Source organism: Melozone crissalis, unplaced genomic scaffold, assembly GCF_028551555.1.
Source record: "Melozone crissalis strain CALT ecotype California unplaced genomic scaffold, PUWL_Pcris_2 ptg000045l_1, whole genome shotgun sequence".
NCBI lineage: Eukaryota > Metazoa > Chordata > Aves > Passeriformes > Passerellidae > Melozone > Melozone crissalis.
Genome location: NW_026535823.1, coordinates 6,106,818 through 6,130,764, shown reverse-complemented (window position 1 = coordinate 6,130,764; position 23,947 = coordinate 6,106,818). Strand labels below are relative to the sequence as shown.

Below are 23,947 nucleotides of genomic sequence, written 5' to 3'. Positions count from 1 at the left end.
AGATTTAATGAGACTTATTTAAATTATTCAAGTATTAAGGTTGATCAGAGTGTATAGAATACATGGTGTTTAAAACAACCTGTGAATTCATGATATATTGGAATGCAGAAAGGGACCAAGGAAGCAGTGAATGCAGTGGATATCCTTACTTGGGCTCTTTTCAGAGTCACAGATTAGTACAGATTGGAAGGGACCAGACAATCTCCAGAGGTGCTTTCCCACCTGAGCTATTCTGTGTTCTGTGAAGGATCCTCTGTCACTTCAGAGATCTGTTTTCTGGATGGTACTTGGGGAAAAAGGGGCCTTGATCTAGTTGTATGTGAAGTTGACAAAAGAATATTCTGTTATGTCAAGTTCTGAGATTTTGATACTGAATCTATGATACACAGAGTTCCAGGAAGATTTCTGAACTCTGAGAACCTTCAAAAGTCTTATCCATGTCTTCATTTATAAGAAATTCTGTTTTCTTTGCCTTCATCTATAAGTAATAGCTCAATCCTTTAGATGTATATGTGCTTTGTAGTAGTCTTTGTCTAACAAGTGTCAGAAGTGTTTGATGACTATCTGTATTGTTTATTTTATATGCCTTTATATGCCTCCTTTTTTTCCTTTTTTTTGTACCATTCCTTTTAATGATGATCCTATCTCTTAAGTAATGTTTTAATGGCTCTCTAATTCTTCTCTAATAGTTCTCTGATATTTCTTAGCTCCTGTTCCCTTTCAAAACAAGAACCCTGCAGAATGTTTCTCATTTCCCCTGGTGGTGTGTTGTGCTTTTAGGACTCTGGCAAATAGGCTCAGGAAGCAGTACCTGGCTGCTTTCCTTGGGCACAAACCAGCAGAGAGCTAGAAGCTATTTGTGCCACGTGGAGCTGGGTTCTGCTGCTTTGTCTGCCTGACCACCTGTACACCCAGGAGCATAATGCACCCTCCTGTCCTGCTCATGGGGACAAGGCTTCTGGCTTTGGAGGTTTTGTTCTGAGTAACCCACTTATACCCTGTTACTCCTAAATGGGGGCTGAGATCACCCTGCTTTAAAGCATGGCACCTTGCTGTTTAAAAGAACAAGCTGCAATTAGAAGTCAGCTTTCTTAACAATACAGATGAGCTCAAGCCAAAACTGCTGAAACCAAACCCACTGTTAACTTGGTAGATTGGCACACACCTAATAGGTGGCTGAGAAGATGGGGAGGAATCATGTTCCTGCCTTTGATTGATAATAAGAATTTCCCAGCTCTCAGAGAAGGAGGAAAGGTGACTTGGGCAGTCTTGGATCAGTGATCTGAGAAGCGCTGTAAGTGAAGGATGCAAAAGACGGCTTCAAATTTGTGTCTGCGAGGGTGTCCCTAGTTGACAGGGATTTATTCTGCATATAAAGGAGATTACCAGTAAAAGAACTTGCTTTTTTGTTTTTCCAGGCTTTGTCACCTAGAGTGCAGGTTGGAGGGCTCCAGGCAGCTGCAGCATAGTGCTGTCTCAGTGATTCTTCCCCTGGCCCTGACTTTGTGCCATACCTTGTCTACTCACTGCTTGGATTTCTAACAGAAAGCAGCTTAAGGCAGGGGACAGCTTAACCTTCTTCCATCCTGATGGAAAATTATGCTGAGACTTTCATAATAAGTTGCTTTTACAGCTTTTTAAGTTTGTCTCTCAGAGCAGCTATTTAAAAGCTGTCTTCTCAATAGGACAGTGGCTTCCAGCATGTTCTGTGCAGGTTTTTTCCTTTCAAGCACAGGCAGTGGTACTCACTCAGAACAAGGCATCTGTTTTTTTAATGCTGCTAATTGGCATTGCTTTAGCATCTGGAATTTTGATTCATCACAGCATAATTGCCTTTAAGCAAACATTTCCTTGACAATGCATTTTTTAAGTCATCTCTTCAGTGGTGGTGGTCAATGAGGGATTTATTTTTAAGGGCTGATGTGTAAAGTTTGGGAAATTTGCCTTTTTACCTCCTGCATGGGCACTGGAGGAAAAGATGTATTTTTAAATGTACTAGTGTGTGAAAAGCAGAATTTCAGGATGAACCACTACATGGACCAGCGTGCCGTATGTGTTGTGAGGGTGGTGAGGCCCTGGCACAGGCTGCCCAGTAAAACCTGTGGGTGCTCCATTCCTGGCAGTGTTCAAGGCCAGGCTGGATGGGGCTCTGAGCAACCTGGGCTAGTGGAAAACCCCCCATGGCAGGGGGTTGGAATGAGATGATCTTTAAGGTCCCTCCCAAGCCAAACCATTCTCTGATTCCATGATTCTGATTATCTCCCACCAAGGGGAGTAAAGGGTATTCTGCAAATGCTGACACTGCACAACACAGACAGAGAGAAGAGCTCTTGGTGCTTGTCCTTTCTTTTTCTTCCCCACTGCCTCAAATTTTCTTATCTGCACTTGAAACATTAGTCTCCATCTAAGTTCAGCTGTTTACATTGATGTTTGACAACTTCCAGGTGTGTCAGGAGAGAAGGGAAGGGCACAAAAGGTGGCAAAACAGAGATGAAGAAATGTCTCTACTCACATACAGACAGATGTGTGCTGTTTATAAATACACATATAGAAGAAGTCATATTTTTAATACTGGATCTTATTTGACTGAACAAACAGGGAGGCAGAGGGAGCTGGCTCCCAGTGGGATCTGTGACGCATGGGTGGGCGAGAGAGCAGCTTTCCCTTCCCACACACACCATGTCCTGGCAGTGCCTCCTTCTCCCTGCATCCCCTTCCCTGCTGGGGCACTGTGCAGCCCCAGCAGCACTGCTGCAGCCTGGCACATTCCCTCACTGCTCTGCAGTTGGAATTGGGTAAATGTGGGACTGTGCACATCCTTGTCCTCCTGCAGGATGGAGAGGAATCTCTAAATTCACCCTTCAGACTCATGCTGCACTCTCCAGTTTTGGCTCAGAGTTGTCATTACAAATAATATGATTCATCCCTGTCTGCTGGCTAATGGGGAGAGAAAGATGAGAAAGAGGCAAAGGAACGAGTGTGAATGAGACAGGAAAGCCAGAGCACAATCCTTGAAGTAAATACAATGATTTTTATAGGAACCCTGATGTAGGATACTTGCAGATTGCCTTCCTTGGTTTGTTTCTGGCTGAGGGTATAATTGGATCTATAGAAGTGCTGTCTGCCTCTTTGCTCTTTAAGAGTACTGCTAAATGGAACAGAAGACAATGCAGCCAGCCCCAGTGAAGGTCAAAGCTTGATGAGATCTCGTGGCTGCCCAGCCTCATCTTTTATGCAGTCAGCAAGATTGTTGCTTCTCCAGAGCACTGCTCTGCTCCTGCTGTGCTGCCCGGGTAAGACAAGGCTGAGCTGTGCTGCCTGTGTGACCCTGTGGCATACAAATACACATTTTTAATTCTGCATCAGCACCAATGCAGAGATGGAGCTGTGGATTTGCATCAGTGTGAGGTACCACAGCATCCCCCATGAAAAACATTGTGCTCAAATCTGTCCCCTCAATAGAAATTTACATTTTTCCTTCCACTTTCTACTCTTTACTTCCTGTGACATGTTTATTTGAATCTACTCCAGTTTTTATCACTTGTCTGTGCTGTGATGTCTTAGATATGCTGGCTATTCCATGAATTATGTCAGAAAGCATAAATAGGTGACTGACTATCTCCAGGGTGCTCACCACACTTTCATCCATGTTTATTCTGGGGAAGTGCTGCTCATAGGCTCTGTAACCTTCACAGTGTCTTGCTGCCACAGCAGATTTGTTCATTATATCAAACTTCAGTGTTGCATCAATGATGGGGATATCCAGGCTCTGACACTCTCTGGTGGACCTCAACAGCACGAGCATTATTCTCTGGCTTGGTGTAAACCTGACCTTATCCAATTCCTTTTATTCCTTAGTTAGTGTAGGGGAGCTATGAATGTACATAGCTTTAAACACTGCTCACATTCCAGTTGTCCTTGGCTTAGTAGTATTTAAATATGCACCAACTCATTTTATTCTTCACCTCCAAATCATGACTTAGTCAAGTTATGCAAAGTTTAATTAATGCATCCTCTGCAAATGAATCCTTCTGGCCCTTTTATCACTTTTCTTGCTCTTGTGTTTTTAATTCCCTTCAATTGATTCTCCAAGTTCTGGTACTGAAGTTCACAGGAATGTGTGTTACCAGTTCCTAATTGCTCCTAACCCTTTGTGTTATTTCTCTGTCCTCCCTGGCCCTCGCTTCACCTCCTAATTTAATATAGCTCAGTGTAATTAATGTGCTGTTTAACTTTGCTTCCAGATGATTAACAGGGATGTTAAGCAGAAGCAGTCAGGCCACTATCCCCACCACATCCCATTGGACCCTTCCTTCTGCCTTGATACCTTATCACTTGTTGTAATTACTCTTGTTAGATATTCCTGCAGCCATTCCTCAGGTCCATGTTACAAGCTTTAGCAAAGCTCATTTTTAATAACTTTTTTGTAATTAGCATGTGTGCTACGTTATCAGAAGGTGTTCTGAAGTGTTGGGCTGCATGCCAGGGAGAGAGCCAGGGTCAGGAAATCATTGCCTGCCCTTCCTGACAGGCTCAGGTGACCTGTTTCTTATCATGTTACTTTTTTATCACTGTTGTTCAGTTGTTCTCCAAACAGACTTTTTACCTTTATTCCTTAATTCCTGGATAGGGGCTTTTTAGGATGCTCCTTCCATCTGCTGTCCCTGCTGTGGGCAGCCAGGTGCTGCTCCCAGTTGTGTCCATGCTAAACACTTTGCTGAACTGGGATCTGAAAAGCTGCTGTGGCCCTCTTGGCTATCAGGTAGCTCTTGTTTCCTCATGCATTTTTCAGTATAATTCCCAGGGACTTGGAAATTGGACTCCTGCAGGACTTCTGGCTGCACGTCATGCAGAGTGCACGCAATGCTAGGATGCATTTTATTAACAGGTGTATTATCAATGTACCCTTGTTACAGTATCCTCTGCATTTCCCTGGGTTTCTTATTACTGTTCCTAAACTTGTTCCTCCTATTCTGCATCCCTCCTGTGGCTGCAGACCATCTTTCATTGGGAAGTTGAAATTGTTATCTGGCCAAATCTGCAGTGCTGTCCCATCAGGGGAAAAATATCTTTCCTGATCCTTGCTGTTGATCAGCTTGTGTCCTGAAGCATGATTATTGCTCACTCTTGTTATTTTTAAACCTGACTAATGCAGCTACATATGTTATTCTTCCTTATATAAACACATAATCCTTTTTTAATCTTGCTGAAAAAAAATTTGTCTGTATAATATCTTGTGCTGGTGAATTGGATGGGCTCATTTATAGATAGCATTAGGAAAAGTCTCCTGACAATCTGAAACGTGCTGCCTCTCATGTTAAATTGCCCTTTGGTTTTCTTATGTAACAGGGTGCATGAGGAGCTTAGATAATTTCCATTCTATTTGTTTTATACATCTATAATCCTGTCTTGCCTTTGTTCCTAAAATAAATAGTTGGTCTTTAAAATATATCATTTGTAAATCCCCCTCTTGTTGCCTTTAATCAGTTTATACTTCTGGAGTTCTGTTTTGTTCCAGCTTTCTTGCTGAGATGAGAAAATCAGAAGAGTGATGCATTAGAGTGAAAGCTACAGCAGATTTACATAACACCACTCTGCTTTTATTGGGCTTTATCTTCTGTTTGTTTGGACATTCAAACATGCTTTTTATTGTTCTGTGCCTGTGCACAAACCTCCTGTTCAGTAACATAGGGCCAGGTTTTGGGATGATGGAACGTGGCTGTTGTAAGTCCCTGTCTTGTTCTGGATATCACCTCCAAAGTCTATCCAGGCTTGTTTTCTTCTGCTTTTCTACTGTGTGAGTGGTTCTGAGGCTTTTCAAAGGGAGTCACTGCTGATATTTTAATGCTGAGTGTTACTGGGCTCATAAGCAAACTTCACTTCCTTGATAGTTAAATTTGCCTTCTGCTGTTGTTCTGCAAGGAATAGCAAACTTCAGCATTTTGCTGCTCATTCCTGGAATATCCTTCTAGTTTTATCTTTCCATTTTACCACCTGGCCATCTTCCTCTGCTTCTTTGCCTTCCCATAGCTGTACAGCATTACTGGCACAGGACAGTGTTTTCACTTGGCTATGACATTGTTTTTTGCCTTGATAGCTGCTTGTGAACAGCTTAAGGAATAAAATGCTTCATGTCCTCACCAGGCATGTTTGTGGGGAGGCAGTTCTGCTGTCATCCACAGCCACTTGAGGGTTCTCTTTGTACCCATCCAGCCCTTCCCCTCAGAGATGATGAGTCTCATGGCTCTGTAAATGAAGTTACCCACCTGGTGTTATTAATAATGCATTGGTGCTCCTCATCAAGAATTACAGATGTTCAAGAAGCATTGCAAGGCTCAGATGCAGTGTGTTTGTCCCCAGAAAGAACTAATGGAGGGAACAGCACCGTGTGTAAGATGGAATTTTTTTGTTGCCCATTTTACCCCACTTTTAGTGCTCTGAAACTTGCACTGATACCATTGCCTTTTATAGATGGCTGATCTGTGTTCTGGTTATACACAATTTCATTTGTTCATGGCTGAATTCACCTTTCCCTTTAGAACAGCCAGGACAATCATTATTTATTATGCATGGGCTGCTCTCCCTGGAGTGGAGAATCATCATGTCCATAGGGAGCAGCAGTCCAGGAGTTGAGTAGCTCATACTTGGGCTGCCTTTGAATTTGTCACACACTTCTGTGCTGCCCTGCTCAGGTTAAGGACAAACAGCCAGTTGGCATCTTTAAACAAATTCATCTTTTCCTAAAGCCTAAACTGCCCTCAACAGCCACCACTCCTGGGTTGGAAATACTTGGGGGTGAGAGTTTCTGTGCTTTCCCTGTGCAGCCATGAGGGGAAGTTTCCAAGAGCCTGCTGAATTATCCCTTCTCCTGTGGAGATTGCTTCTTGGCAGAGAGGGAGAGTCGAGTGGCTTCACTTCCAAATGAGATGAACAGAATTCTCAGTGGGATTGAATTATTTTTAGAGGTTGTTATCATTGGGTTTTCTTAGGCCAGTGTTTGATGCTTTTGGATGAGGTGACAAACCAGCCCTGACCTGTTCCTGATTGTGTGTGTGTGGTTGTGCACCATTGCTCTCTCCCCATCTCTCTTTTCCATCCTTGTTCCCCTAAACCCGTGACTCTGAGGGCTATTTGCACTGAACTCCATCTCATCAAGTGTGAACCTCAAATCTGTCGCTTTTCAAATTTCATCCTGGCTAGTTATCCTACCAGATATTTTGTACTTTTTTTGATTAAGAACATAGTCTCATCAATTTGGGCAGTTTGGGTAATAATTTACATCTTTTTGTCTGAGGGTGTTTGTTTAAGCAGTAAAATTCTCACTGTTTTTAAAGAAGTTCCATGATGATTCTTAAAGCTCAGACACTCCATTACATTTAGGTATAAGAGCCAAACAAGAGTCAGTTTTGTGTTGAAATAAGTATTTAGGAGAAATGGCTAGACATAAGAAAAGCAGTAGAGGTGTTTTTGTCTTTTTAATGGTGCAGGCTGCTTTGTAAACATTGGCGGGAATTTCTTGTCTATAGGAGTAAAAGGAAATAAAACTTTCAGTTAGGTGGTGTTGTTGCAAATAGAAGTTTATTTTTCATCACTATATTTTTTTTTTTCTATCTGCACTTGGTATTTAAAAGCATTTCCTTTGGCAAATGGAAGTCAAAAAACTCTGCTCAGTTCTGGCACGTGTGAATTTTTCATGCTGCTCCCAGTTTGTCCATCTGTAAGCACTGGCCCTGCATGAACTGCCAGCACAGAACAAATACTGAAAATGTTTTCAACTCTTGAGGATGACCAATAAGCACACCCTTTGTTTGAATAAATTGTTGTCTTTAAATATGTTCTTACCCTGTTTGTTTTTTGATTTTGTTTTATTTTGGTTTTTTGTATAGTCAGCTCTGGCTAGCCTTATTCAACCCCACACAGAACATTTGTTTCAGTGGGGTATAGATTATGTTCAATTAAACCAAGAACATGTTCCATGTTAAAGCAGTACCAATTTAAAACTGTACATGCACACAAAAATGAATGTTCACCATCTTTCTCTGAGTGTGATTTGGAATTATTCAATACAAATACTTCTGGACCCCTGCTGAATTGGGTCAGCTTTGTCTTATTTGCCCTTAAGGGGAAAAAGCCTTCTTATTTCATGTTTGCAGCTGGAGTAGACTGGGAGGGCCTGGACTGAAGCCAGGGTCCAGCAGATCTGAATCCCTGTGGCTGGGTTTGTTACCTTTTATGCTGAGAGGTCAGAATATACAAAAGTGCCTTTGAAAGGGCTGCACATCCTCTACTTGAATTCCAGCAACTGCCCCAAGAGAAGCCCAGGAGCATCTGTTGATTACAGTGATTTTTCAAAGGCACTTTTTCAATACCAGGACCAAGAGAAATGCAGCATCATGGGCAGAGTGAGCAGCACACACAGCTGAAAACACTCTGCCCTTTTGACGGGACCTTCCCCCCCAGCACATTGAGCACATTGGATACATTTGTGGGGTTTGGTTTTATTGTTTGGAGGGGTTTTTGGGTGGTTTTTGTTTTGTTTTTTTTTCTGGTTGAGGTTTTTTGTTGGTTTGGTTTTGGTGTGGGTTTTTTTTTTTTTTTTTTTTTATTTCGATATCAAGCCTTTTCTTTTCCGCTTTATCAGGAGAATATAGCAGCTTTCACTCCTGAGGAGCCTCTGGCTCAGAAACTAAAACTGAAGGGCAGTCTTAAATGTAGCACTGCCTTCAGATGCAGAAAGCAGATTCCCCTTCCTTTGTTTCCTCTGTCTCCAGAGGTTTTCACTACTTGGCTAGACCAACTCAGAATTAGGCTGACCTAGTGTTGGCAGCACACTCCCATTGAGCAGGAGATGATCCCAGAGGCTCCCTCCAACTAACATGGCTTTGGGCTGTGATTGTTGGGGGAAAAATTGTAGTTTGAAGAGAGATTCTTTGAAGATTTATTTTATTTTTAGATCCTAAGCAGATTTTTTAATTGAGCTTTGCTTCTTACTAATATTATAACTGATATCTGAAGCCAGATTTCCCAGTGGTGTGGGAAATGCTTTGAAATTTTCTGTTCTGGCTAGCCAGATTATTGAAATTATGAATTATTTAAAGGTTTAATGTGCTATATCACAATTAAAAAGGCAAACCTGGCTGCAACTGTAGGCTTAATAGAAGCTCATAATATAAGAACCTCTGTACTTTGAAGCTCACCAAGAATTAAAAACATGGCATAGAGAGGGGAAGTAGGAACAAATACTGATATTGAAGATTGCTCCTTTTTAAATGATGATTGTGGGGTTAGGATCTCTTGTATAATAGCTGGAATCCACTGAAGTGCCCCAGTAATGTGAGTAGTGCTAATTATTGCAACTGAGGCTCTCCCCTCCTGGAACTGTCACTGCCAACCCAGCCCTGCCTTTCTTCCTGCTCCCAGCAATCCCAGTCCAGCCCGTCCTGTGGCTGGCATCAAACCTCTGTGTTTGGGCTCAGTGGCAGAGCACTGGGTGATTCATGGCTGCCATCAGTTTCCCTGTTTCACTTCTGCACCTTCTCACTGCAGGGCTTCTTCAGCAAGCGCCTGAAAGGGTCCATCAAGAGGACAAAGAGCCAGTCCAAGCTGGACAGGAACATCAGCTTCCGTCTGCCCTCCCCCAACAACTCTGAGGACAGGTAAGGGGCAGAGCTGGCACCCAGCAGTGGGTGCACCCAGGGGAGGAGGGCAGGAGGGGGATTTATTGTCCAGCTGGCATGAGGGGGGTTTGTGGGGCTGCCTCTGTACCTTTAAGCTTAGTGTGCAGTGTACTGCTGATACTGCTGCTCCTCACAGCTGTCCAAAAGCTCAGGTTAAGCAGATGGACTCCAGTACCTTGTCCTGCATCTGTTTCAAATAAGCTGCAGACTTCCAATTGTATGATACAAAACCATGGGATTGATCAGCTGGAGAGAAATCTGCCTTGCAGCATGCAGGGCTTGCCTGCAGGCCAGTGAGAGGAGGAGTTGTGTTGGTGTGAGCAGGGTGGTTCCACCAGTGCTGGCACAGCCCAGAGGTGTGCAGTGCAATTCAGGCACTCTGAGGACCCTTGCAGTGTTGGTGTTTTGGTTATTGCAGTGTTACCACAAGGAACCGATGATCTGTTTTTTCAGAAAACTGGAAAACTCAGTAGTTTCTGACCATCTTAGTGCTCCACTTGGTTTATCTTGGCTTTTGGCTGGATTGTATACAAGGCAAGCAAAGGCTCTTACACACAGTGTTTCCTAACTGTTTGCAAAGTCCCTTGATTGTTTTTATTAAACATATTCTGTGTTACATTCCAGAGTAGCCCAGCAGGAGAAGTAGAGAGAGTGAAAAATCAGTTGGCCTGTACTGGAGGCCACGGCAGGCTTCTGTGATCTGACATTGTTCAGTGCATTTTCCCTTCTCCTTTAGCTGGGCTGAATTCATTAGTTGTATCTGTCATGCTGTGCTGCTTCAATCAATGGTGCTGCCTTCTCCATCTGAAAGGCAGACCATAAAATCACAGAGATACCAAGGCTGTGGATGTTGGAGGTCTGTTAACATCAGGAGTTACAGAAAAGCCTGCTGCTTACCAGATGTGACTAACCATCTAGATGGCCTTGCTCCTGTAGTCCACCCAGGCTGCTTTGATGCAAGTTTTCCCATAAATCTCTACTTTCAGAGTGTTGCAATGTGGCTATAATAGCAACTCAGTGAGCATAAGCATCTTGAATAATGCGACCAGGCAATCAAGTACCTGTTATTTTTACCGTTGTTTGAAAGCAGCTTTGCTTGAATTTTTGTAATGTGAAGATTTCTTTGCCATAAATAATCTGGTTGTCTTTCCTGGATACTTGCTTTTGTAGTGTCAGGGAAGCACTGTTTTTCTGGGAAAGCTAATAAATATAGCTATAATTAATTCCTACATCTTTGGTTTAAGATATGATGTAACACACAGCAAAGCTGCCTTCTCTGAAAAAGCAGACCCCCTTCCACTCCCTGCCTGTGTGGGCACAAAATTTCAACTAGACTGAAATGAAATGTGAATTTTCTTTGATGAAAATTCAAAAAAATTTCAGGAAATTCATGAAAGCACAAAAGCATAAAATCCAGGTACTTGATCACATGGTGCCATTATTGAACATAGAGCTGACTCTAAATCCATGAGCAGGAATTGCCTCTCTCTCACCTTCTGTCCCCCCCATTCTGTTTGAGCCTCTCAGTCTGTAGCAGTGAGAACTTTGCTGTCCTGCCCTGGTGAGTCAGCCCTTTCCCATTTCAGGCAGGTGATTCTGGGTGATGTCATGGTGTTGCACAGGTTTTCAGGGCCAGGATGAGTGATAGCATCTCCCTTTTCTTGCTCTGACAAACACAAGAGCCCTGCCTTCAAAGAAAGTATTATACAGCTTTATAAATGAAAACCCTGCATGGATTAGAAGGAAATAGAGGCTGCTGTCACACTGTCTTTTCATGCTTTTTAGGGTGTTTGGGACCTGTCAAGAAAGTGGAGATTTTACAGATAAATACCTCTAAAATTCTGGACTAAGGAAGATTGGTTATCCTGGTGCACATCAAGATGTGGGATACTGTAACATTGCATGCCATGCTGGATGATGACAGAGGATGGATGCTGTCTGTTCAGAGCTGATTTAAAACAGAAGGGAGTCAGGAATGCTGTCGGGAGCAGGGATGGAGATGAGTTGCAGATTTTTTTGTAATCAGATTTTCTGTTTCAGCAGAAAGCAATTGGCTAATGTACCTTTTCTGGTTTTTAACTTTATTTCAGTGTGTCTGGGTTAGTGGGTAGGGAGAGGAGAGAGTTCTGGTGCCCCTCTAGAAACATGGATCAGCATCCAGGTGTCCTGTAGGAATAAATCCATAACCTCTCAGTCTGTAATTCACATCCCTCCTGTTTCTCAGGCTCAGGTTGTTTGCTGGTGGTTTTTTGTGCTTGAATGTGTTGTCTTTACAAGCCACTGCTGTGGCAGGACTAGACTGTGCTCCTTTGTGAGCCAGGGCAGGTGGGAATGAGGCTCTTTAATGTGTGGCCAGTGCAGCATCTCACCAGGTTGCCAACAGCTCTCACCATGAGGGGACCTGGCACCGTGTCACCGTGGCATCTTTCACAGCTTTTCCAGCCTGTTTCCTCCTGCTTCCTTTGGGCTTTTCAACTCACACATTCATCTGTAATGCTTTCTCAGTGTCCATAATATATAAAACATGTAAAAAAGGCTTGAGAAAAGACTTAAGGAAAATTTTATTTGAAAGGAGAGGCCAAATGAATATTTCCAGTTTGTGGGCAGGAATTTGAGGGTATCTCCAAGAGGACCAGCAGTTTTGTTTACAGAGAGGGAGCAGCGATGATTGTGACTGGCTGCATATGGTCTCAGTGACTGCAGCAAAGCTCTGCAGACAGCTGGGAGGGCTTTGCCCTGTTGGGATTTACTGCCACGTGGGAATCCTCCTGCTTTGCTAAAAGTCATTTCTGGCATTATGAGCCAGAGGCAGCGGGGCTGGGAATGGGCTCCGGCAGGGCACAGGGAAGCAGGTAGCCATGGCTCTGGGCTTCATGGTCAAAAGGTACCACTCCTCCAGCCACAGCTTCTTCTACTTTGGGTGAGTTCCTGTTCCTCCCTCCTTGCCTCTTTGCAGTGAGAAAATAGCAGGGCTCGTGTAACTCATAGAAGCAAAACCTGCCGTGTTTTTCAGGTTCGCTCTAATTTAACGTCGGTTTTTGAAAAAAAGGGTGGGGGATTTTCTCCCTGATTTAGCTGTCAGGATGGAAATCTGTGTTACACAATGCCTTATTAAGGCTTGACTCACTCCCAGCTTGCATTCATTCAGCATATCTGTAGCTATCAGCACTCTGGAGTGTGGGGAAAGGGGAGGGAGGAGTGGTTTGTTTCTGGAGGGATGCCTCACTCCTGCTTTGGTGAACTTATTTCTTTCAGCAGTTGTTTGGTTTTCCACTGAAAATTTAACAAGACCCCAGCATTTGTCACAGACCTTCCCCTTAGTGCTGGGCTACTCTCTCCCACCTGCAAGCTCACTTGACCCCTTTATAAATAGATATTTCCTAATGGCTGATGCTTCTCTGCAAAGGCTCCTCCGTGGAGCATTCACCTTGAGTTTAGCAGGGAAATGAAACTGCATCAATTAAGCATTTCTGGTCCATCAAAACAAACCAATTGGAAACGTTAACAGCAGAGACCAGAGGAGAGAGGAGAACTCTCCTGCTGTGAAATTCAGCAGCCTGCTTGGCTGAGCCCTGAGAGGTGTCTGTTAGACAAGCTGTGATCTGCAGGGAGAGAAGGCAGGCAGGGAAGGGCTTTGCAAATCCAGGATTCAAACAATGAGGCTTTGGGTAGGACCTTGCCAGAAAGGACCAGAATCTCAGTGGAAGACTAGAAAAATATACCCAGAAAACCCCAGCATTTAATCACACCTGAGTGTGACTTGCAGATAAATAAGTTACCCTAAGTTTCTGATTTTTCAAAAAAAAAATTAATAATAAAACTGGTTAGACTTGTAGAATTGTTGACCAGGTAATAGGATGTTCAGATAATTGGCAGTTGGAAAATGAAGAGGGGTGTGGTGCCTACAAAATGAGCATTTGGACAGGGAAAATCCTGGTGCTGCAGCACGGGCAGAGCCGGTGAATTGCAGGGGATGCTGGAGACGGTAGGGTCCCATTCCACGGGGCTGGGAGCTGGGAGAACAGCAGAAAATTCTCTGCATTACAGTCCAGGCTCTCCCCTGTGACTTTGCAGAGTGGCTGAGTATTGAATTCGACTTTCTGCTCTTGGGGAGTGCCTCCCAGCACATGGGGATTGCTGGAATTATTTGAAGCATGCAGACGAGCAGCTTGGTGTAAGGCAATTTGGAGACTTGGCTGTAGCTGGGTGCTTGGGCTGAGCTGTTTCCTTTCACACCAGTTTGGTAAAGGAAAGTTCATTTTTAAACTTTTTTTTCTTCCAAATCTTTTGGATTATTGATGTCCACAGGCTTGTTTTACAAGTAATATAGAGCTCTCCCTGGTAAGCTCGGTAATTGGAAGTCTTTTGTGCCTTGTAGGTTGGCTTTTAAATAGGTCAAAATCAGCAGGAGAACTTCATAACCAGAGCAATTAGGATTTTAACCCTTTATTCTACGTGCCTTACAGACAGTAGACTATAATAGGGCTTTGCTAATAGGCTGCTGTGTGCCATGGGCAGCCACTGAAAGCCAGAGGTTTCCAGTTCCCGGCTTACAACTGAGATTTTCCTGTCATGGAAAATTACTGAATTATGGTGTGCAAGGAGAAAGGGTCAGCTTGGGGCTGGGCCGGCAAGATGGGGTGGTTGGAGAGCTCTTTCTCAGTGGCAGTTGCATGCTGCTGCCAGGTCAGTGGTTTAGGGCATTGTCTGGGCTCTGATTTACAAGGAAGTGATGCAGCTCTGAAGACCAGTGCTCCAAAACATGTGAAAAGAGGTGAGAAGTTTAAAATACTCCCTGACGTGCTCCTCCTCTGTCTGTTTGTCCTATGGGAAAGAATTTATGGAGAGTTTATAAGAATTATTTGGTGCCTTGATAACTGTTTGAACTCCCATGTAGTTCCTTTGCAATCTCTGTTGTTTACAGACATAGATAGAAAAAGCAACAGGATGAAAAGTTGATCATGGGAGGTTAGTTGTAATTTAAAACAGGATTTGTGTTGTTAATGGAGCTGTTTAACAGAAACAGATTTGGACAAACAACCCTTCCCCCACTTTTTGCATGTGTGATCTTCCTGTTTACAGTAATCTGCTTCCCTGGGATTACCTCTCTGCTGACAGAGTCTGAGCAATGCTCATTTTCCCAGTAGCTTCCTACCTAATACAGGAAGGACCCTGTTAATCCAGCCCCTTTGCTGGACACTGGGATGTGAATTAGTGGCATCTATGGCAAAAGGAAGCCAGCAAGCAATTTTCTTTCCTTTTTACAGATTCAGCAGATCAGATGAGGCTTTAAAGCAACAGAGAAGTATTATTTCTGTATAATTATTGCCTGTATTGATTGGGATGCTGCTGATATAGGCACAAGTCAAAGATTTGCCTTGCAGATCTATCAATAGATGAAATCTATACTGTGGTGCTCACAAATGCATGCACTTGTGTTTGTAAATGCATGTGGTTGCATCTAACCAACAGCTTTAGGATGTTCTGATGTTTGTGGAAGATAAAGTGCCAGTTCTAAGCCACTTCATCAGTTTATTGAGCTGTTTTAAATATGGTAACTTCAAAGGATTGCTGGAACAGACTGACATTTGTCTGCCACGGGACCCTGAGTCAACAAAACTACCAGTGCTCCAGCTGCTCTGCAGCAACCCCCAGTGCTCACAGCCCACTGGTCAGACGAGCAGTGGAGCAGCAGAGATGCTCCTGAAAGGTGTGACTTGCCAGATGGGTGTGCAGGCTTGGAGTGCATCTGCTGTGTGTACCTGCCTTGCCCCTGCCCTGTTCCCCGAGGCTGTTTGGAGGCTTTCCTGGAAGATTCCTTGCTCTCTCACGTTGCCTTTAATGTCTGGATCTCATCAAAGCTGTAGGAAAGGACAAGGAGGAACTTCTGTGTCTAGGAAGGTCACCTTAGCCACGCCTGCAGAGCTGCCTCTGCTGGCTGCCAGCCCCCCCTAATCTCCTTAGGGGATGCTGTCTGTGCCTTGGCAACCCAGGAGCAGGCAGGAGCCTCTCCTGGCTCTGTGGGGAGAGAGCAGAGCTGACAAGGAGGGAGCCTTCCTCACCAAGGAGGGAGCTTTCCTCACTGTACCTGTGGCTGCTCTCCTGGTCCCAGCCTGTCTGCCTGGCACGGTGTTCCTCTGAAATCTGTAACCTGAGGCTTGAGGAAGAGCTCCTGTTGGATTTGTTTGTGCCTTTCTTCCTCTCTGGGCAGGATTTGTTGTGTGAGATGTGGCAGGAGCAGGAGGTTTGGAGGGAAGGAAGGGCTGTGGCATGAGGCACCGCTATGATCTGGAGATGCTCTGCTAAGTGGCTCTACAGTTGTTTTGTGTAGGTCTGCTGCCTTGTCTTGCTCCAAGTGCAGCCTCTGCTTAACTGGAAATTGCTACATATCTTTTTTTTCATTTCCCCCCCCCCTTCTTTCTTTGGTAATTATTTCTCTTTCCCTCCTCTTCCCCCTCTTTGTGCTCACTCCATGCTTTCCTTCACTGACCAGGCGCTGGCTGCAGGCTCCCAGTACTTTGTAAGGACAGGAATTGCTCAGTTTGAGGCAGGGACAGAAGCCAAGTGACCTCAGCAGTGCTTTCTTGAGAGGAAAAATTAGAGAGGATTTTGCAGAGATGACATTAGAGTGGTGTATTGTGGTGTGTTTATTTTAGACTTGCCCTACCTTAACTGCAGCAAGTGCTCAATTATACATGGCTGAGGTTTGGGTTTGCCTTGGTTCAGCTGCCGCTGGAACCTGTTAGAACAAAGCACAGCACAGCCAGGGCTGCTGCTTTGCATCTGAAATCTGGCTTTGGAATATTCCTCCCATCAAAGAGTTTTGCTGCCTGCACTTAGGTCATTCAGTATATGAAATGGGAACCAAGTCCTCCCTCGCTGTTTAATAAATCTTATCGTGTGTGAATCTGCTCCAATACCTGCAGCATTTCTTACCATACAAAAGAGCAGCTGGGTGAGCTCTGCTTGTTGCATTGCCTGGATCCTTTGTGGTACCCAGGGTTTTGTTAAGCAGCCTTCGTTCGGATGCCTTTTCCAAATGTTTGGGGTTTTTTGCCTCTGAGTTCCCCTATAGAATTGCTCACAGGTGGGAGGAGTTTGATTTTGCTAAGGATAAAGAATGTGAGGAACTTTTTTTGTATATGTGAGAGAAGTGTAGAGAAACTAATTACTTTTCAAAATTAGGGAAGCTGTTGGAGGTAGCTGTGCTTTTCTTTCCTCTATAAATAACATTTTTTAACATTTTCCATTTGATACTGGGGACTGAATCAAAGAGGAAACACTGTGAGGATGAACACAGGAGCTCTGTGTTTCTCTGAGTGATGTGCTGAGAGCTGATGCCTCTCTGCTTCCACATCTGTTCCTTGTGCCCAGTCACACTTGCTGGATGGGCAGCCACATTTATGGACTTGCCTTCAGGGATCACTGAGCACAGGGACTTCAATATCTTAACAAAAGCTGGACCTGCCAGGCCAGCAGCTCCTTCTCTGCTAAGCTGGGACTCTGTGCTCCTCCTCCTTGCTGCTCAGCTGTGAAGGACTTGACTCAATTCCAGCCACAGGAAAAATAAGATGTGTCTGCATGTGATGTTTACCTTGAGCTGCAAGCTGTGCCTCAGGTGTTCTGTGGCTGTTGCAGAAGCCTCTAGGGCAGGTTGGAGGCAGAAGGAGAAGCCACATCACCTCTACACTGGGCACATTTTGCAGTGCTGTTTGACAGCAGAGCTCCCCACTGTGCACAAATGTTGCGTTAAATCATATTGGGAGAGTACAGAAAGGGTTAAAACACATTTGATAATGTCACTGTTGATTGTCAAAAGCTGTGGCACAGTGGAGGGAGGGAAATGCCTTTGAGAAGTGTTCAAGAACTGGTGGGGACAAAGAGAAAACTGCCTTGATAAAAAAGTGCTGTCAATGTGGGAGATTTCAGCTCTGGTGGAGCTCAGGGATTTACAGGAAATCAGCTGGAAAGGAGAAGCAGTGTGTGTTAGTGAGAAGTTAAAGAGAAAGAAAGTATCAAAAAAATTGGAAATTCAAGCTGGAAGAAGCGGCTGAAAAGGAAAATGCAAGATGACTGATTTGAGCAATCGTGAAGTGGGATGGAATTTGTGTGGTTTGTGTATTTGTATATTTAGTGTAAAGGCTTTGAATGTGAAAAATCAAGTATATTGTGAAGGGTCATCTGCTCTAATGAATAATCCTCATTCTGCATTGGTTACAGATTTAGGGATCCATGTGCTCTTTGCTGCTAATACACAACATCTGTCTACTAATCTAGCTAGTAACAAGTATTTTCAGTATTACATCCAAAGCTACCTATATGGGCTTTTTAAAATTTTCAGCAGTTAAGTTCTGAATTTTTTGCTGCTATTCTTTCACTGACAGCTTGGCAGCTATAATTTCTAGGTCAGTGGGAATGAACTTCCTAGGCTGGATATTGCCTTGGGAGTCTGGGGTTGCTGGCCTAATGTTATTTTCATAAGGTTTGCAGACTAATTGTGGAAGTTGCTCTGAATAAGCACCGAGACAAGCTGCAGCTTTGTCTGGCATCTTGCCAGCTCTTTTTGGTAATTGTGAGAAAAACCAAGACATTTCCTTTCCTCCTTGTCCTCCAGACCACGTGAGCTGCCCAAGCTGAAGGAGTCCCGTTCCCATGAGTCTTTACTGAACCAAGCCAGCACCATAGAGACTCTGGACTTTGCAGCAGAAGAAGCAGTCTTTGTCAAACCACTTCACAACAGCATCCTTGGACGAGACTTCTGCTTTGAGGTAGGGACAGGCTCCAACACAGGCAGCTGCCATCCCCCTGAACCCTTGGGGAATGCTGCTCCAGGACTGGGGACTGGAAAACAGAGCAGCCACTGCCTGGCTGAGGTTTGGGTGGGAGCTGTTGAGCCTCCATGTGACTTTTGAAGTCCTTGAGGCTAATGGCATCAGTCACTGAAACAGAGAGAAGTCTTTTTCTAATTGAAAAATCTCTTCATTTGATAAGCATTTGTAGTGTGCATGCAAATGTATGGTTGATACATACAGCACAATGGATATGCAATAGTGTGTACATTAGCTGTGTGTTCACCCCTCCAAATTCACCTAAAATTGAATTTAGAAAATTGACTGTACCCAAGAAATGAGTTTTCCAGTCAGAGCCCCATTCCATTAGCTCAGTGCTTTCAAGTTGCCAGAGGAGAAGCCTCAGTGGCTGTGGACGTGTCCATGGCTCCGTGAAGCAGGATCCAAAGCTCCCTTGGCTGTTTCAGCAGAGGCTGCAGGCTGTGGCTCTGTGTGAGCTCAGTCCTGCCATCACAGCTCCAGCAGTGCAGCCCTGTGTGTCTGCATGCAGCTGAGGCCACATCACCTGTCGTGGCAGGGGCAGGTCACTCTGCCTTCAGCAGGATTAGTCAGATGTGTCTGAATTTCTGGAACAAAGATCTGTTTACAACCTGAAAAATTCTGGCAGTAAATCAGCATATCAGGCTCTGGTCCCTCATGATGCATCCAGGAACTGTTCCTGTTTGCTTCAGCCTCATTCTTCTGGCTGGAAACACTTTGCAGTTTGCTTGGGCTTGGGGAGTTGGGTGGAAAACACTGGCAGCAGCTTAGCTCTGAGGCTGTTGCCTCAAACTGCTTTGTAATTGTGAGCACAAATGAATGGAAAGAGTAAATGAGGCTTGTCAGGCCACGTAAGAGGGGAAGGAACAAGGCGGTTCCCTGGTGTGGGAAAGCAGAGCTGTCAGGGCTGGAGCAGAGCACAGCTCCCTCAGTTTGTTTAGGCTGCTGCTGCCTATATGGACCCCTGGAAATATTTTGTATTTATTGAAGTCATTATGGCCAGTGGGTTTTGCCTTATGCCAATGCATTGTCAGTTCTGTCTGTCCTTACACTGTTGGTAACCAGATCCTGTGCCCCTGGGCCTTCACAGGGAAATCAGCAAGCTTTAATAGCCACAGATCAATTAACAACTCTTTTAAAATAGAAAGATTAACTGGCTGATTAAAGCTTTGTTTAAAAGTCTTTAATAGGAGCCTCTGGTGCTCTTAATTTTATATAAATTCTTTAGTTTCTCTACTTTTATAGAACCTCAAACTTCTTTTGCTCTCTGCATTTTGTGGGCCTTTTATCCTCTCTGCCTTCTAGGCCGCTGTATTTTCACCTCCCTTTTTCATATTTAGTTTGTTACTCAAACGTTGTTTATCTTCCTCCTTGCTTTTTGCAGCTTCTTCCATGTCTTCTAGGCTTGCCTTGGCTCAGTCTGTCATTTATTCATTGCAGGTAACCTACTCCAAGGGCAGTAAATGCTTCAGTTGTTCCTCTGCAGCAGAGAGGGACTGGTGGATGGAAAACATACGCAGACTATCGCAGCCGATGAAGGTAATGGGAGCTGCAGAAATGAGATTAGTGGGGGAATGGAGGTGGGATGATTGGATTTTAGTCCAGTGTACCAGGGCTTCCCACAGATGCATCTTCAATTAATTTAGTCTGGGGAGCTGTCTGCTCATCCGTGTGTCTAAAGCTGCCCTGTGCTATTCCAGGAGTGCAGCAGGGCAGACCTTTAATGAGTAAACACACACCAGCCTGTTCCTGATCCCTGCCCAGTGCCAGCTTGGGATGCAGGCTGGATTCCTGAGGCCATGCACCTGGGAAAGATGGGGCATGCCTTCATAAGGGTCGTGTTTTAATCTAGGAACCGAAAAAATCCAACATTAAACCAATTGGAGCTGGAGTGAGACAGGGAATCAAGTTATAGGTCAGCTGGAAATGTCTGATAGGTCACTCCATAGCTCCAATCCTACCTCCCAGGGACAGACTAAGAGTGCTCTGGGATTCCTCACCAGTCTGGCAGCTTTGGACAGCCTCTTGTGCGGAGTGTTTGTTTTCTAAAGCATTTCAAATACAGCTTTTGAAGAAGAAAAATATTCCAGCATTCTTGACATACAAAAGACAGCCCTTTGCCTCTGTTTTAGAAAATGTCTATTTTTCTAGAGATTCCAATTCTCTCTGGATCAGACTGTCTGATTCTGAATTCTGACTCTGTCCTTGCCTCAGACAGAAAAGGCAGCACCTTTGCTACTGCTTCAGAAGATGAAATATTCAACTTTTAGGGGTTTGGAATCAGAACTGATCTCTCTCTCCTGCACAGGACAATTGCCGTCGAGCTGAAAACGTGCTTCGCCTCTGGATCATAGAGGCCAAGGACCTGACCCCTAAGAAGAAATACTTCTGTGAGCTGTGCCTTGATGACACCCTCTTTGCCCGCACCACCAGCAAAGCAAAAGCAGACAACATTTTCTGGGGGGAGCACTTTGAGTTCTACAGCCTCCCGCACATTCAGAGCATCACTGTTCACATCTACAAGGACGTGGAGAAGAAGAAGAAAAAGGACAAGAACAATTACGTAGGGCTGGTCAACATCCCCACGGCCAGCGTGAGCGGCCGGCAGTTTGTGGAGAAATGGTACCCAGTGAGCACCCCCACAGCCAGCAAAGGCAAGGCAGGGGGGCCCTCCATCCGCATCAAATCCCGCTACCAGACCATCACCATCCTGCCCATGGAGCAGTACAAGGAATTTGGGGAGTATGTTACCAGCAACTACGCCCTGCTGTGCTCCGTGCTGGAACCCGTCATCAGCGTCAAGAACAAGGAGGAGATGGCTTCTGCCTTGGTGCACATCCTTCAGAGCACTGGGAGAGCCAAGGTAAGCACAGGTGGCTCCTGCTGGAGTGACTCTGGCTACTCATAAGGGATTCCTGGTGCAAACTGGAGAGCAGCAGATGTTTGTTACCACATTTCTCTTCACAGAGAAAAGCAAGGCACAATTCTTCCCAAGGATTTCTAAGATTCACATTCTCTGAACCTCAGAGAAAGGGAAAACACAATTCTTATCACTTGCTGTGCCTGTGTTGTGCTAAAGTAGAATGCAATATGGAGATTGTTTATCCAAAGTGATGGTGTTTTGTTTCCTTGACTTATCAGGGCCAAGTGTGTGTGTGTGTTTGTGTTGGGACTGTTGGGACAGTCACAAGATTCAGTGCAGTGTGTGCAGAGTGAGTGCTTGGCAGATTCAGTTTAGATGGAATGTATATAGTATAGTATAATAAAATAATTAATTAGCCTTCTGATATCCATGGAGTCCTCCTCATCGTTCTCTCACCTTCATCAGTCGCCTCTGATTTACAATGGATGTTGTGTATGAAGTGTAAGCGGGAGGACTCTGTAACTTGGTGTTATTCTGAAAATCAGCACCTATCTTTGAGTGTCCCATTGCAGTTCTAAAGTCAGGATGTAGGTTAAGAGAGGAGTGAACAGGAGGTTGGTAAACTGGAGAAGTGCTTCTATAAATAAGCCTGTGCTACAGTGAGCAGTGGGTGCTGGTGCTGAGTCAGCGCTGAGTCAGCAGATCAATGCAGCATCGATCTGGTCAGTGTTTGAGCAGCCATTTGGGGGATCTGTACCGACTTAATGGTGATCCCACCTGCCCCAAGGGTGCTCTGAGGACCTCTGGGTGCACACTGGTTCCTTCAGATGGGTTGTGGGAGAGTGTCCTGCAGGTCATGGGAAGTTCTGGAAGCATTGGCCTGCATTGATCTCTCTGGCTACTGCTGCTGTGTGAGTAGGGCCACACTGGAGGCACCTTCTGCCAGTGAATCCAGCTAGAGCAAACAAAGCACAAATCAGAGGGATAGAGATGGGGAAGGATGGCTGTAAACAACACCCAAGGGACAGCCTCACCCAGCTATTCCCAAAAAGGTGCTTTTCTGCTTGCCCCTTGGAAACATCTCTGTGACACTGTGTGTGACAGGAACATGTTCCTTAAGTGATCTGACGAGAGAAGCGGGTAGCTAAGATTGTGTTGAAACCCTGCTGGAAAACAGGCTCTGCACTGCTGCAGTGCCTGCTGCAACAAGTTGATAAATTAGTGTTATAACTTTGCATTCCTGGTGTGTGAAGTTCTGAACCTCTATTTATGGGAAGCACAGGTGGCTCAGGCTGCCATAAAGCTCCTTAGAGGGTGTTTCCAGCTCATACTTCTGCTGATGGGGATGCAGCCGGATGTTCCCAGTTTGTGCCAGGTGAAAAGAATTCTTGTGGGTTTTGTTAAAAAAGAAACAACAATAATGGACTGAAATCCAAGAGTGCTAAATGCTGTTTACTCACATAAAGTTACCACTTGAGGAAATAAGTATTACTGTAGAATTAGACCCTATATCAAGAGATTATTCTCTGTATCAAGGCTTGCTGACAGTTCCTGCCTGGACAATCAAATACAGTTCAAGTTAAGCCATGTAGATAACCAGCAATTTGAATGTTAACTTTTATTTTTCCAAATCCTAAAGCAGTCTTGGTTTGCGAATTTAATTTGTTAAGCCATTTTTCTTATTCAAATATCATCAAGCTGTAATAACTTGTGTGTCACTTCTAATTTGGATTTTTAAATCCATGTTTCTATGGAATGTTGCTTATAAAGATAAGGATTAATATAATAGCACAGTTTCTGTCAGCAGACAAAGCCTCTGATAAACAAGCTGCTGAGAGGTTCTGTTCTGGAGCTGAACTGAAACACAAGCTTGGCTGTAAAGGTTTTTTTTAGAGACTTTTGCTTCATCCTTTATAATTTGTGATCTATATCATTCTACAAATATAATAAACCCAAGAGGAGACCTGGCTATTTCCTCAGTCCTTACTTCATGTGGCAGCTGCACCCCTTGTCTCAGGCTGAGAAATCATTTATTATCCTGAAATATCCTTCCTTCTTGGCTTCTGCAGTTAGCCTGGCACAACTGAGCAGGTTCAAATCACCTTTGCCATTTGACCTTTTTCCCTCAGGACTTCTTGACAGACTTGGTGATGGCTGAGGTAGATCGTTGTGCAGAACATGATGTCTTGATCTTCAGGGAGAACACACTTGCTACCAAAGCTATTGAGGAATACCTCAAGCTGGTAGGACAGAAGTACCTCCAGGATGCTCTGGGTAAGAAACCCCCTGTTTGCACAGCAAGGGCTGACCCTGAGCTGTGGCTGCAGCTGGGAATGTGGGATGGGAAGGAACAGCCTCAGCCTCAGTGTCCCATACACAGACAGCACACTGTCCTGCCCTCCGTGTCCTTCCTCCATGTGGAGAAGGTGCTCTTTGGTGCCTGCAGGAGCAGCACCCATGCAAGGCAAGATTTGATGTAGCTGAGTCCCTCTTCAAGTTTGCATTGCCATGTTCTGTTTTTCTGGGTAACTTTGTTTTGTGTCTCTAGCATGCTAAATAGGTATAACACTGCCATTTCT

At 44.5% G+C, this 23,947-nt stretch overlaps 1 protein-coding gene across 8 annotated transcripts in view; it reads left to right on the top strand.

The window, feature by feature from the left end:
• RASAL2 (RAS protein activator like 2) overlaps positions 1-23,947 on the top strand; it is a 164,777-nt gene that overhangs the window by 118,044 nt on the left and 22,786 nt on the right. For all 8 annotated transcript variants that reach the window (XM_054285631.1, XM_054285628.1, XM_054285630.1 and 5 more), the window contains 5 exons: positions 9,547-9,656; positions 18,292-18,445; positions 19,946-20,044; positions 20,814-21,368; positions 23,498-23,642. In XM_054285631.1, the coding sequence (XP_054141606.1) occupies positions 9,547-9,656; positions 18,292-18,445; positions 19,946-20,044; positions 20,814-21,368; positions 23,498-23,642 (1,063 nt within the window). The remainder of the gene's footprint in view (positions 1-9,546; positions 9,657-18,291; positions 18,446-19,945; positions 20,045-20,813; positions 21,369-23,497; positions 23,643-23,947) is intronic.